The 15,625-nt window shown below is 41.4% G+C and overlaps 1 protein-coding gene and 1 long non-coding RNA gene across 2 annotated transcripts in view; one reads left to right on the top strand and one right to left on the bottom strand.

Moving 5' to 3' along the window:
• Positions 1-14,449, top strand: part of GINM1 (glycoprotein integral membrane 1) — a 15,712-nt gene extending 1,263 nt beyond the window's left edge. The window contains exons 2-8 of the mRNA XM_009646954.2: positions 4,973-5,032; positions 5,210-5,306; positions 8,307-8,458; positions 10,429-10,585; positions 11,371-11,501; positions 12,985-13,148; positions 13,561-14,449. Of these exons, the coding sequence (XP_009645249.2) occupies positions 4,973-5,032; positions 5,210-5,306; positions 8,307-8,458; positions 10,429-10,585; positions 11,371-11,501; positions 12,985-13,148; positions 13,561-13,669 (870 nt within the window). The 3' untranslated portion in view covers positions 13,670-14,449. The remainder of the gene's footprint in view (positions 1-4,972; positions 5,033-5,209; positions 5,307-8,306; positions 8,459-10,428; positions 10,586-11,370; positions 11,502-12,984; positions 13,149-13,560) is intronic.
• Positions 10,702-12,978, bottom strand: LOC118453111. Its single transcript, XR_004843055.1, has 2 exons — positions 12,427-12,978; positions 10,702-11,210 (listed from the first exon to the last, which is right to left on the bottom strand). It is a non-coding gene; the product is annotated as an uncharacterized LOC118453111 (long non-coding RNA).
• Positions 14,450-15,625: the final 1,176 nt, after the last annotated feature.

Here is a 15,625-nt window from a genome sequence, read left to right as displayed (position 1 = left end):
CGTGTAGGACTTAACAGTTACCCTGTGCTGGAGAAACCGTACGGTGCACCCCGTCAGGTACCCACTGCCCCCTGGAAGAAGTTCTTCCGTGATTCTGTAATCAGATCTGTTTAAGTTCATGTGTGATTAGACACAAGCACAACCTTTGTCTTGTGTGGCATTTTTCATAAAAGGCTAAGATTAGGTGAAATGCGAATTAACAAATATTCCCTTTTAACTCTTGCCAGATGCTTTATATTCTTCGCTGCCATCTTTTCCCCATCTCGCTCTTCTGCTAGCGATCATACCGCTGCGGTTAGCGCTCCTGTGTTCCGCTGCAGAACATGGTGAAAGAGAGAGGATTAGAAAATGACCACTACCTGCTTACCTCTATTGATCCCCGTTCACAAAACATCACTATTTCACTGTAATGTATGTCGCAGCGCTGTTACTGCTGTTGCCTAGCTGTCCTAGAACAGAATGGCATATGTTTGTGGTACAAGTGCTGTCCTCTTTATAGATACTGTGGCCGTAACCACTGTAAATATCACTGCTGGAGCACTAACAGTGATGAGAAATCGTAGGAAAACTCAGGAGAGACAGCTACATCTTACAACAGTGTTAAGAATGATGGGACCATTTTTAGTGTAAATTGGAGAGTTTTGTGCGAAGGCGTTCACCAGCACAGGATGGGATAAGGTGCTGTGAATGTTGGAACGGGTGTCAATGGTAAACTGAAAGCACAACCCGATTCCCAGGGACCTGAATTGTTTCCTGGGGCTGTCCTTTAATTCTGACTCTGTCAAAGTACAGCTTCTCTCAAATATCCCAATGAATTCAGGACCTTTTAAATTACAGGGCCGTCTGAAGCTTATGTGAACTTTCATGATACTGTTAATACTGAAAAGTGTATTGTAAGTTATAAAGACAAGTTTTACACTCACAGTTCAGGCTCCTCCAGAACTTGACAGCGCAATATTATGGATTACTGCAGAGAACCATGTCCTGTTCTCAGTGACTTTGTTACTACAGGATTGGCTTACTATGCTTCTGATACGCAAGATAAGTGATGTGGGGTTATTTACTTTCTGTGGTACTGCAATGTATAGCCATAAAACCTATCTATAAACCACTTTTTTTCTTTAGTGAGTTTTGTTAAGGTGAGATTAAAAAAACATTTTCTCTGTTGAAATTAAAGGATGTTTCATAATCTGTGAGTCTTCACCCCAAGGACTGGAAAGATGGGTATTTGAGTTACCACTGGAGCACGGTCTAGCACGTATGGCTTGTCAGGCCGGGCATTTCACCACAAAAGCATGGCACAAGCACCGTCGGCCTGCCCAGTCTGTTTCCTTCCCAGTTTACAAGCATTAATAACGTATGGCTCTTGAGCACTTATTCACGAGCAGATGTTAAGGGGGTACCAGCCGGGGTTGTGTTAACAGGGGCAATGCTGTGCATCACCCATTCCCTGCCGTGGATGAAGGTGGGCCAGCTGGGATGGCGTGCTGCTCTCCTGCCCCCTGCTTGCCATAACCCCTTCCTCCCTCCCGCAGCCCTCCTGCCCAGCTTTTCATTCTGTTCGGCATCCGTCTTGTGGTTCTTGCCCTCATGTAGATTTTGGTATGGGGTATGTAGGGTCAGGAAGATTGACCACAGCAGGACCCACTGAGTTTTGGGTACGGCACTGCAGGAGGGTACCAGTGGGAAGCCATGGGAAGGCAGCAGTGAGGAACTCACCCCCAGGGAAGCATTATGTGAGCTGGGAGCATTAGCATAAACTCAGGAAGACTGAGTTGGAGGACTGTTCTTTTCCATGGGAAGATACTGTGAAGAGTAATGAATGACCTTTTCATAAATTGCAGCAAGGAAGCTTCAGGTTAGACATTAGGGGAACTTGTGATGTTAAAGCTAGCTGAGCGCTAAGCAGTAGTTGAGGAGAGCGTGAAATTTTTGGATGTCACTGGAGAGCTTTAAGAATAAGTTAAATTAACTTCTGTTAGGAATTATATCAATATAGTTGATTCTGACTCTGGAAAAGTTGTTTTTCATCTGGTGTTCGAGATGTTTTTGTATCAGTTCAGGAATGCTTGGAGCAAGAAGAATGGAAAACTGATTATTTGTTAGTAACAAACTTTGAGATCTATTCGAAATGTTTCTTAGCAAGACTGGCACCAAGTCTTTGAGACTGCTTAGTGAAGAGGCAGAACAAGAAGATAGGACAACTCAGGAGAATGGATGTACAGAACATGGGAAGTCATCACGAGAAGAATTTGTTGGGTCTGGGGTGTGAGCAGACTGGTCACATGAATGGCAAGAACATGAGTTCTCCATTGCATGTGAACACAAAATTGTAAGGGTTGTGGTGTAGCCGCTGTAGTGGAGTATTAATCGTTGCTCTAAGCTATTGAGCGGCTTTATGAATCTATGCTGGTCAGAGGATGCCCCATGGCCTTGCCTCTGATCAGAGGGAGATGCTGCGGGGACAGGCAGGCGGTGCGGCCGTCGGAGCAAGTAGCCCAGCTCCTTCCTCCCTGCTGCGTGCTTGCGGCTCGGGCTTGTCTGGCTCTTCCTTGCTTGTCGAACCGACAGAAAAACAGTCCATCAAAGAAAAGGGAAAGTTTTCCTGACAATTTAATGAGCTGAATTGGCTCACTGGCTTGGCATAAATGCAAGGGAAGGGTCATGTGCAGGAGAGGGGAGAGCACACGTTCTCTTTTAGCGGCAGGGGCAGCAAGCTGTCTTATTTCTCTGCATGCTATGATCTACTTTTTGTAACTTTGACAGCACGGAAGTGGTCTGCTGAAATATTTTAGTTTCTCAAACACGTAGTATGCTCTTCAAGTGCGAGTTTTAAGTATTTACAGGGATTCATGACTCTGTGTGGATAGTACGTCAACAGAATCGACAGCTGTTGTGAAGAAAATAGTCATCGCATGTATAGCTCTCTTTGTACATTTAGCGCTTAGCCATTGAGCACATCTATCTTGTGCCATGCCCTCCGTTTTCAAAGAAAGCATTTGATTAAAAAAAAAATCGAGGGGGGATTTTCCTTTTTTTCAGCAGTTACAGGCTATCAGTCATTTCCTTTTTCTTGTAATCTCAGTGAGTCACTTTGTAGATGTTGAAAAAAGCTTGCAAAATACTTTCTGAGTAAGGGAATTAAAATTTCATTTGAGGCTTAAAGACTGAAGCAATATTAAGACTGCCTGGAAAATCCATCTTTTGGGCCCTTTGAATTCCCAGAAAACAGAAAAACCTGGGAAGTCATGACACAAGGTTTTAGTAATCTGTTAAGCAGTTTGAGGGCATAAAAGAAGTACAGCTCTGAATGCTAGAAAAAAGAGCTAAAAGTTTGGCAGGTTTTTTTTTTTTTTTTTTTTTAATATACAGAATTCTTAAATCTTGAGAAGAAAATAAGTGGCTTGAGGAAGTTACGGGATGACAGAATAGATTACATCCTATGATTATATTATTAATCTGGTTTATATTTTCAGTAATAGACTTCAGTTCTCTAAGTAAGTTGGTAATTTGCATTTACTTTGAATAGCTAGGATTTAAATTCTGAAGAAAGGTCAGTATAAACACCTGTTTCCTAGAAAGGGCATTGAGAAAGAGATTTCTCTTCAGTCTCAGTGCCCAGAGATTTTTCCTACTGATTTGAGAAATGGGCCTGAAGCGTCAGTGACAAGTCATTCCCAACCAAAAGGTTATATCTGTTAGGTTTTAAGCCATGCTTCTCATGATGTCAGTTTTCTGCTGAATCGGATTTGGATGTGGGGTTTCAGTTTTTGGTAATCCTGACTACCTGTGTATACTGATTAACGCCTGTTGTTTTAAGGAATTTTTTACACTATAGTCACACTTCAGAAGCTCTCTGTTCATGAATCGTGACTATATTGTGCTAAGTACTGTGTATTTCAAGTATTTCCTGCCTGAAAATTTAGTGTTCTGTAAAAATCCCAAACAAAAAGCCTTTTTATGTATTTACATTTTTTAAAATTTATTATAAATTCTGGGCAAGTTCAACTTTCTGTTGAGACATGACTCACTTTTTAGCTGTTAGTTGTGAAACCATGACTCAAACACAGAGCTGAAGAAGACGCTGAAGGTACGGAGAAGTTTTCCAGAGGAAAATGAAACATGATTAGAATAATTGAAGGCTCCCAAAAGGCACATAGGAGCTTAACAGATTTTTTTAAGAGGTGACTCAGGAAAGCACTGTGGCCATCATGACTTTTGGCTATGTCCGGGAGAGGTTTGGCTTTTGTATGTAGGTTTTGTCAGGGCCGAGCCTGGGAAATTTAAGGTCCCAATCTGCAAAAGAGCCCCTGAAATTACAAGGAGAGGACAGAAGGAGCGAGTCGATAAATTACAGCAATTAGGGTTTGAAACAAGGAAGCAAATCCCCATTAGCTGTGAGTTTGGAGGTGTCCCCTGTGATGAAATTTGGGAATGATAGCCAAAAAAGAGAAATGGCATTACCGCTGACACTGAAAAAACTTGAGTGTTCTTTAGTATAGGCTAACAGGTATTAAATTGTACTTCACCTTGAAGACTAAGTGGAGCGCTTAAAAAACATTTACCGAGAATCTGATTTTTACCACGTATTGTCTATTACTTTTCAGCTCATACAGGAGACTTCTTTTCCGTTATGTCCATGAGAAACAAGTTCTTCTGAGAATTTAACTTGATTATTATTATTTTATCTTTATTTTAAGAAGCCCTTTATACATAAGGGGATGCAGCTGTCATCCTTTCTTATCAATCCTCTTTATTAAAAAGAGAGAGGGGGAAAAATCCCCAAACACCCTTACATGAAACAAGAAAGCACATTCCTCTTTCTTCTGCCTGCTGGATAGAAAGCCTGGGGATGCGCTCTGGGGGTTGTATGTTGTCATTCTGTCAGGACAGCGTGTGAAAGCTGCCCGTGGCCTGCCGTGGCTTAATGGGTTTCCTCAGGCACTTACATCTCTTCTCACTTGTTTTCCAGGAAACCATCAGAGTCAATGTTACGATGTTGAAGACCAATGGAGAATTTCACAAAGGACAGGTTTGTCCGTTTTTTCTGTTTATTCGGTGAACTAATATGCAGCGAAACACAGCCTGCATGTGGCTGCAGATACATGGTTTTGTCTGACGTCCGTCGGTAGGAAGCGTGTTCCTCTGAGAACAGAGCTGTAGCGTAGGGCCAGGAGCCATACACTCATTCTGTCTGTCTTTCTTTCAGGTTGTTTTTAATATCACCTATGTTAATGGACAGGTATATCTAAATGATTTTCCCATGAAAAGCGGGGTTGCCCACATAAGATGTCAAACAGTAGTATGTGAGTATTCTCTCTCTTTTTTTTTTTTTTTTTTTTTTTTTTTTTTTTCCCTAAACCTTCCCTCCCCCATGGTATTTGGCTTCCCTGTTATCTAGTAACCAAAGCTTACAATGACTACATGCTCTCGTACTCTGCAAACCTAGCATTGTAGGAGCAAATAATTTTGCAAGGTAGGATAATTTTGCAAGGTAGGATAATCTTGCTACTAAAATGGGAGGGGGGAAAGAAAAATCTTGACTGCCTCGTTCTCAAGTTGCATTCACATGCCTATATGTAAATGGTCTAATCTGAAACCCAGACTCCACCTATCTTTTCAAAAGAATGTTTTGCACTACAAGCTAGACAATGTAAACAGAAGGATGCAACTCCACCCTGCTAATGGCTGTGTCCTTAGGTTGGTTGGCACATATCCAAAAAGAAATTCAATAACAAAAGTATGAATTGTTGTTAGGAAGATCTTTTTAATTGTCTCACTTCTGTGTCTATTTGGCAAACAAGTTTCTACTAGATAGAACATTATAGCGCAAATATTGCAGTTTTGCTAGAGTCCTGCAGTGGCTAATGACTTTGAATTGTCTTGAAACTGCTGCTTTTTCCACTGATTTAATGCTACACCTTTTGTGAAAGACCAGAAAGTACCATGATTTTTTTTGAGATACACAGAGCATGCTGTATAATTAATTAAACAAGGGCCATTACGTTCATTTGATTTAAGCTTCTGTTGTATTCAGAATGATCTCTTGATGGATCAGGTGCAGTCAGTCTCTAGCTTGGTTTCTGAGGTCATTCTCTCCTTACAATCAGACATTTACTTAGAAAGTACTAATGCTTTTTCTAAATTGCTTCTCTGAGCCATGACCTTGTTTCTTGAACCCTTCCTTCCCAAGCGTGATTAATAATTAATTTGACACTATTTCTCTTCTGAGAACTGCGCAGTTCTGAGAGGGGGAGCAGTAATTAATTTCTCTTTCTGAGACAGTTACGTTCCTATTGCTTCTATTTTTTGTATCCTAGGGTAGAAAAACATGGCAAAACATCATTTTTGTAATTTGTAATTGACTCCAGAAAAATAAATATGATTTTAATGACTAATTCTGAGGCATCAGGAGCACTCTACTGTAGTTCCTACTAATTTCCCAAACCATAGTTGTATAGCTTGCAGTGAATACAGTTATGAACATGAATCTGAAACAGTGAGAAAAATTCTGATTTGACCTGGGAGCTGGGAACCTGGAACTCTCTACCTCCGTGTTTGGGTCTGAGCCCTCAGCACAGTACCTCTCTCTGTCATCTTTTATACTATTTACTTACTAAATCCTTGATGATAGATTTAGATAATGTTTGTAAAATGCTAAAGGAATATTGAGAGACTTGTTATCTGTTAACAGAGGAGAAAAATACTCCTAAATGTATGTAAAAACAACACTTGAGCCAAATACTCACACTCTTTGACTATTAGAGACCAAGTCTCCTGAACAAAAACAACACTTGAGCCAAATACTCACACTCTTGACTATTAGAGTAGAGACCAAGTCTCCTGAATGGTATTGTCTTGACACTGCTGTCAGATCATGCCTGACACCTATATCCCCACTTGAAGTTCTCACAACTGTCAATTTTGGAAGCATGTTTTTCCCTCCTGTTGAATGCAGTGGGGATTGAGCAGCCTGACACATGAAAGGTTGGGACCAGAGGGAGAGTCAGCTACTTGGCATCTTTCAGGCTTTGGTCCTTTAATGTATGCCTGCTGCTGTAAGTCAGAAGACATTCAGCAACCAGGTTAGTGCTCTGGCTCACACCTATAGGGAACCTTTTTCTCACTAGCCTCTTCTTCTCCTTCCATCACTTATTTTCACAGTGGGAGGTAACTGCTAAACGATGCCAAAAAGTACTTTTCTGTATTTAAAATAAGCAAAATAGCTTTAGGAGGAAAGGGGTCATTGCATTAAAGTAACGAACACACAGAGTTGTTACTGTGCAGCTGAAAGACACTAGTCCAGCATTCCCTTGGGCTGCCTCTTAGGCTCAGCACTGCACGTGACACACAGCACCAGTGGCTTAGAAACAGGGGCCAGTTCAGTCGCAGTTCATGTGCCTTGCTCTTTGCATGCTGGACAGATCTGCCGCCTCCGCTCTTGCACTTGTGCAGCACTTCAGTTCTAGCGTGCCCTCATCTGTAGTAGAGGCATCGTAGTCGGGAAAAGGATACTAACTATGCAAAACCACCCAGGGTAGAAAGGCAGTTCTCTGTCTACTTGTGGAATATTAGGTTGTTGAAGTAGCTGAAAGCTTTTGGGTAGGAAGAGAGTTCGAGGCGTCACGGTCGCATGTGAAAACGGGGCCCGGGGGGAGAGAAAACATGTATGAGGGTGAGGGAACTGACACTTATCTTGAATAGAGTATGCAGTGTGTGTGGAAAAAAGCATATTTGTTTCTGTATTGAGAGGAAGGGGGATGTTGTGTGAATTGAGATGTTGACACAGGTGGCTGGCTGGGCTGCAGCAGTACTCTTACGAGCTCCTTTGGACAAGTAAAATAAGAATGCACCAATAGTGAAGCCAAAGAGTGCTGCTTAGAGTACTTAAATGTGAACCTCAAAGGCTGAGATGCAACACTGTCTGCAAGCTCCCTTAGTCTGGGAAATCATACAGTGCTGCTGCTGTCTGCTGTGTTACATCACAAGACCTGCTCCGAGTTTGAGTTAGACACATACTGGTAAAAAAAAATTATGGCATCTGTTTTACCTGTTGCCCAGGTTACTGCTGCTTTTAACAGCAGTTACTGGAAGCGTTAAGGACATCAGCATAGTATAGACTTCTGTACAACTCTGCAGGCATCTCTGTTTTGATGCTAGTGGTCCTCTGCAGTTGTAATGACTTTTCCATTCAGATGCAACTCTGACACAGATGCCTTTGCACACGTAGCAACTGTTTGCCCCATGGTTGTACACTGCTTTCTGGTTGGGTTCGATTTGAGAACTGTGACATTATGTGTTAACAGTGGAGGAAGGAAACTTGGATAACTTGCCAGATCAGCAGCGCCTGGGAACCGTCCGTGTTCGCATCATGGTTCACGAGTGGCCTTTGGCATCCAGTTCCGATTTGCAGCTGATTGTCATTCAGGAACAAGTGACAGAAATTGATGGAAAACAGGTAAACAGCTTCAGCCCCTCCCCCCCATTCTGCTGTTTTTTAATTTAGGAGAGGAAAGTAGTTACCAAAGATTAAAAGGTTTACTTGTATCTGGCTGGTGGTTAAAGCACAAAGTATATAATCTAATGCTAGCTAGCACAGTACCGAGGGAGACAATACCAACCTAAGTTGCCTTTATAGTAGTGAGGGTGATTCATAAGGAGACTTCGCGTTTTAATGCTTCCATTTGTATTTTAATAATTAAGCGTTGGATGACTTTCCCTTAAGCTTGTTAGAATATCATTAACTCTGTCATATGCTCTTTAAACATGTGCATTTGTGCAAGAAAAGTCAGACTCAGAAGCAATACTTAATTTACAAAATAAGGTACAACATAAATAAAAGGGGCATGGGCTCGTTCTGAGTCCTGAGGTTTTCTCCATTGTTTATTCCAAGCTAGCAAAGCAAAGCATTTCAAGCATGTAGCATGGGGAACAGCTTGCAGCAGCAGCAAACTCTTATGGCAGGTGAGCTTCTTGTGAAAGCCCACAACACCTGAGATCTTAGCCTTAGAATATTTTGCATGTAAGATAATTCATTTGAATAAAAATCTTGATAATGAATGCAGATTTAAAGATTAACGGGAAAAAAAAATTCTAACTATTTGCACAAATACCAGTGAATGTGAGGGGTTACAATTCTAGCTGAGCTCGAAATGTGCAGAACTGAGTTCTCAAAATCACCTATAAGGCATAGTAATTCTTCCAGCCAGAGAGGTTCTGGAGGGAAGGCACAGCTGCTGAAGCCAGCAAAAGCGTCAAATTTCTGTTTCAGTACATGTCTGCATCTTACATGTGGCTGGGCTCTGTTGAAGGTGGCTTATGTTCTTCTGCCTTGCAGAATGATGATAATAGCATTGATCCTTCATTAATTGCATGCTCAGCACGTAGTATTTTTTACAGAGAGCTGCATCATGTCAAGATTTTACTCTGTTAATAAAAAAATCCCACTGAGAGGTTTGAAGCTTTTCTATTGAGGTGTTTATCCCACTGTTAGGAGGCGAATGTCCCCTGGTTTGGTTCAGTTGTTACACAATAGTGGTGGTGTATTTCAGATTTCAAACTAGAAATCACAATGCATTTCAAATTTTCATAGGGACCTGGTAAGAACAACCAGAAAGATAATGCTGTTTCCTTAATTGTTCGTTTAAGTCAAGAACTTCCAGTCTTTCTCATTAGTTACCAGCTGACAGTAACGATCATCTGCTTCATTACATTGTTCTGCGCATGTGCGAAGCAAAAGGAGACCGTTGGGTGGCCTCTGGCTCTGAAAGCACGAGCGAAACCCTATCACAGGCTGCATTCCCCTTTTGTTAGTTACATTTCTACGTAGCAGTTACAATCATGGTCACAAACACTCTGGATTTCTGTCAGTTCTTAGCCTCACAATGCAGTTATTGATGTTAGTAGGTGTTATACTGAACGTGTTCTACATAAGCGATGCTTGCAGTGATTCAGTGAAACGGGTCCAGTGCATCACTGGAGGAGGATGAAAGGAGGAAGAAAGCTGTTCTTTCGGTTGTTAGAAAAAAGCAACACTACTGAAAAAGCAGAAGTGTCAGTCTTGCCTCAGCAACACTTTCAATCTTTGCAAGTGCTCTTTCACTACGTACTTGAGTTTTCCATGCCTTAAAACACCTCCTTGAAAGAGGATCATAATGAGCTACATAAGACTTGGTTAAAGGCCGATGGAGTGACTACCACATGCTTCTGCAGGGAGAGAAATATCCAGTCTGTTCAGTGTATTTTCTAATGTGGTATAGTCTATAGAAGTGGGGTAAGTAAAAACAAAGAATACTAATTCATGTTATAACATCCCTACGTCTAACTCTTAATGGCTTGGAGTTTTCTGTGATGTATTCGTTTTCTCTGCCAGCCTACTTTACTCTTACTTTAAATTCAGTAATATCAGCATGTTTGCATCTCTTGCAGGTTCAGCGGGAAGAAGTAACAGAAATAGATATTTTAGTAAAGGACCTGAGTGTACTTAGACATTCAAACTACACTGTCCCTTTGAAAGAGAGCATGCTGTATTCCATCCCAAGGGACAATGACGTGTTATTTACACTTCCCAACCTCTCAGGAAAAGGTATCCCTCTTAGCTGTTGCTTAATATTTTTATCCATAGTTGCTCTATTACTTTACAAGGGTGAAAGAACATCCTTATTCCTGTGTTTCAAATGGTGAACAGTTCCTTCATTAACAGGGAAGTGTTTTGGTTTATGTGGTTTGGGGTTTCTTGTTTTGGTTTGGGTTTTTTTTTTTTTAAAACACCTAAATTCAACTCTTTTACATTCTAGGTATTTTGTTTATTTGTTTTCAAATCTGTTCTCCTTTGAAGCACTTGGTACTTGTCAATCTGCAAGCCAGACATCTCACAGGAATAAATTTTTCTCTCAGTGGAAGTTTCTCTAAAGCTTTCCCGTTTTTCCTGAGAATGAAAGAGAAAACTGGAGAGGAAATACCTGTCTGGGTCACTTCCAAACCAGAGAATAGTTTTCTTATTAAACTTGAATAACTTAAAAGCAAAAGAAGTTATTTGATGCCTTAATCTTATTTCAGTTTTGTTTAATGAAAAACTCTCAAGGATTTCATAGGAGATGAATATTTTGATCTAGTTCATCACCTTTTAATCTGGCACCAGCTGAAATTTACAGCTAAGGGCACAGGTAAAGGCTGCTCTGTAACATTGCTGCTGTTTCTTATCAAGTTCACTAGTCCAGGAAAAAAAAAAAAAAGTCAGCCTTCTGTGTTCTTGCTGTAAATGTGTGAGAACTGTACCGTAAGTATAGAAATGCAGCATGCCTTTGTTTTCCTGAGTAGTGAGTCAAATAAAAAGCAAGCCCCGCACTAAATCTAGCTTTTCTTCTTCAGACATTCAAGATCCACTGCAAACTACCAGTCAGTACCTCATCCGGCAAGTAGAAACTACAGTAGATGAAGAGACATTACCTGGCAAGTTACCAGAGACCCCTCTTAGGACAGAGCCTCCATCTTCTTACAAGGTAGTTTCGGTGTTCGTTTGCTTTAGTTATTAGTATATACCTTTAAAGACTGGTCTAAAAAGGAGAAGCAGGTTTTTTCCCTTCCCTCTGTGTTTTTTTTTTCCTGTTTCCCCAGAGGTGAAACGCATACAGCTTGGTGACATTTCTGGGAGGAGAAGTTGTAGTAACATGCTGCAGGCAGAGCTGAATGTTATTCCATATTACAGTTCGAGGGAATAAACTTCCTTCCCCATTTTTAGTCTTGTCTACAGAAACACATACAAATATTATGTTTTCCTCCTTTGTGGATGTTTACAGAACAAAACAAACCAACCCAGCACTGTTAGGATTCAGATAGTGGGTTTGCCTCATGTAAAGACCAAACTCAACATCCATTAAGATGGTGAGAAGGTATGTAACATTCCTAGGGCTTTGTCTTTGGTCTTTTAATTTTAAAAAAAAAAGCAACATAGTGTGTAATAACTCATTTCTGGAAGAGAGACTCGCCATTCCTACTTAACCTATTATTGACTTCTTGGAGTTCTGTTATGCTGATTTGTATTTGTTAAAGACCAGGATTTTCTATTGTGTGAGGTATCTGACAGTAACTGACTTCCACAGAAGTCTTAAGAAATCCCCATGGCCAGCCACTGAGAAGAACAGGCTCTTACAGACATACTCTAGAAAAACTTAAAAAAAAAAACAAAACAAAACAAACCCCAAAAACCAACCTAAATTACCCCTTAGCAGTGAGAAATTGTTGAGCCTTTTTTATTCCAGTAGGAATCAAATGGGTTTCTAAATCCTGCAGTGTTCTGACCTCACAGATACTTGTGACAGTGAGTTGTCATAGTTACATTATACCACGCTAAGCATTTATAACAATTTTAAATATCATTTAGCTTTAAATTACATAATTTTTTTCTGACTCTGCTTAAGCACTTACCCCTCTGGGAGACGGGCCATTGGTCTCACCTGATGTAAGAAACACAGTAATAGCTCGAGAAGTTTCAGTTCCAGATTAGGTAAGGATGGGCTTGATGGCCTCCTCGGTGGCTGAAAGAAACACTTCATAGCCTACCGCTGGGACAGGAGGGCCAAAATAGTATGGTGAAAGCTACAGGTAGGCTAGAGAAGGTGCCACCCCTCTCCCAGGCTGCCCACAGCCCTTTCCCTGCTGTACACCACCATGCTATCGTAGCTTCTCTATGCCTAGGCCAGATAGCTCACCCCACACCTGCTCTGTTCAAGTGTTCTTTATTTGCCAAAGCAGCCTTTCTTTTCAGGGAACTCTGCTGGGATGAGCAGAGAACTAAACCTTCCAAACTTTGTAGAAGAAAGAGGTCTGAGTCACCAGTCAATTCTATCCTGCTTTTATGTGTGCTTAAGCATGCATAAATTGAAGTAAAACTATCGCCATGTAATGTGATTCACTGGTAGCTACAAAAACTGCAGTTGCTATGTTTTGCAACCTATCTTTTTATTTTTACCTGTTTGGTTGTAGGTGATGTGCCAGTGGGTGGAAGACTTGAGAAAAGGGTTGTGCAGATTCTGGTTTCAATCTTTACCCATCTTCTTTAGTTTGATGGAAGTCATTGTAGTTGGAGTTGTTGGAGCAGCTCTTATTCTCAAAGTCTTAAAGGTGATTTTCCCTTCCTGTGAAAACAAGTAAGTAATTTTTGCTCTTTTTCTTCTTTTTTTTTTTTCCTCTGATAAAGGCAAAACATTGACTAAAAGGTCTTTGGGGAAGCAGCCCCATTCAGGTGCAAGAGCCTGACTAAGGACCTCCTGACAGTAGACTGCTTCAAGCTAGTACGAAATTGAACCCATAGAGCCTATGCTGCTGATATTTCAGATGTAGCAACTGGGTGAAGCGACCCCTCTGAAACTACAGCTGGGTACCTTTGGAACCAGTTTTTCATCAGGTTTTCACTCTAGCTTCACAAAAGAGGCATTATGAGGGTAACACTTGCTGCACTGCTTTAAACTAAGCTTGGGGAGTTTAAGAACAAATCTAATTTTTAGAACACAAAATTGTTTTGTAGATCACTTTCTAACGCCAGGTAATCTTACCTTTCAGAGGCATCCTTCTTCTGGATCAAGTCAGCTTTGTACCTGTGATTACCATCAGCTTGCCTTCAGATCTTCCAGACAGGAAAAATAATTTAGATGAGAAAGCATGCACTTAATGCTGTGTTTGCCTGGGAGTTACTGTTTTTTAAAAACCAAATTTTTAGTTGATCTGAAATTTGGCACTTGAACTTAATACTTTGTTTCCTACTAAGAAAACTAAAAGTCAGTTGATTAATTGGTAAAGGGACACTCCCGCTGAGGCCCAAAACTGACTTCCCTGTGCCTCTCTGTAAACACGCAGCCTTTTCAGGAGCTTCAAAATAAAACAGCTTTCCACCCTGAGGGCTACCATTGGTTTTAACTTCTGTGAAGTCACTTTTCCACACCTCAGACAGGATGCTGTCTGCCTTCGCGCCCATAGGTAAACCAGCCCAGCTATCCTGAATAGCAAGATGATGAAATTCAGGGTGCCCCGAAGTCTCCAGATAGCATTCCTCAGCAAAGGACAAAGGAGTATCACAAACATTCTCCGTGCCTGCAAGCCTAAACAAAGCTGCCCAACCTGGTTTTGGGTCTGTTAGGGTTGAGCGTGCCTTGCAAGGAAAATACCACTACCAAACATTCATGTTACTCAAGTAATTTGACGTTTCATATATGCAAAACAAAAACTTAAAAGGCAGATTTGTATTTCAAGGACTTTACACTTTTATGGCCCCTTCCACTCATAAAAAGCATCAGCACTTGTAAGCGATGTGCTTTTTGTATCTGTGACAGCAGTGCTATGTGAAGTCTCAAAGTTAAAAAGAAAATTCAACAGAAGTACTGGCTTACTACTGCTAAGTAGGCCTGGTCTGCCCATGCTGATTTGTACTGCTCACATTTTTCAAATAAACATTTAAATTGTTTATTAGACTGTGTTCATGTGCGCATCTATATTTAATTACATAAAACAGCAGCGTGCCAAGTGTGTTAGATGCAGGCTGCTATTTGTCTTTTAGCTTTTCATTGTTTTTATTTACAAAAATTGTTTGTCATAAGAATGACCAGAGGAAAAAAAACAAACCAAAACCTAAACTACCTGGCATTAGACTGAGCAGAGTTATCATTTGAGTGATCAGAATTATCCATGTTCAGCTAAGTTGGTACAGCAAGGGAAGACAGCCAGGGTTTCTAACACACACCTACCTCCAACCCCCTAAGGAAAGATTATCATATGTTTAACGAGATCTCCAGGTTATTCAGAGACGTGTCCTTGCAGCTGGTCTGGGACAGGAGCAACTCAAGAGTTGTCTCAATAAACTGACAGCACTGCAGGGGTAGAAGAAACGTTTCTAACACTGAACTGCTTTGAATAAAAACCAAAACAAAAACCACTGCCCAGCAGCGCAATGTGGTATACATCAGCAGAAGGTACAGGGACACCACTCCCACTTCCTTTTTTTTTTTTTCCTAAATCAGATTTTATTTTTAGCACTTTGTGGGTTTGTACTTTGCATTTACTTCCTCAAGCTCAGTGTCATGAGAAGGTAGGCTCCCACACGCTTGCCAGATAGATACCTGGCCAGGGAAGGACGATGGAAGTGGGGGGGGGTGTCACAACTGGTCGGGTGCTTCAGGCAGGCGTGGAGCTGTGAAGCACCAGAGCAGGGCAGCAACACTGCTGGGTCCGAAACGAGCAGCGATGAGCGACACCCCTGCAGCCCCGAGAAGCGCTTTCCGGGACCATAGCGCACTGCAGGAAGGCTACTGTAATGGTGACACAACCACACGAGACAGTGGTGATGCTAAAGCTCGAGCGGCATCTGAAGTGAAAAGAAAACTCATGGCCGAGGGGCGGTTGTCATCCACGGCTCCGGGGAAACTGCTGAGACTCCAACAACAGACCAGGCACGGCGGCTGCACAGGCAAGAGCAACTGTTGAAGCAAGTCTTCAGACCATTGTAGACAAACTCCTCTTCCATGTATGCGGAAATTAATGTTCTTTCCACTTTATGAACATAGCCTAATTATTCATTAGCATAGTTCAGACAGAAGTGAGGCTGAAGTGTGTAAGGCTGAAGTTTCGCTTCTTG

Source organism: Egretta garzetta, unplaced genomic scaffold (genome assembly GCF_000687185.1).
Source record: "Egretta garzetta isolate BGI_Z169 unplaced genomic scaffold, ASM68718v1 scaffold139, whole genome shotgun sequence".
Taxonomy (NCBI): Eukaryota; Metazoa; Chordata; class Aves; order Pelecaniformes; family Ardeidae; genus Egretta; species Egretta garzetta.
Note: the sequence above shows the minus strand (reverse complement) of the source record. Positions and strands in the feature narration are given on the sequence as shown.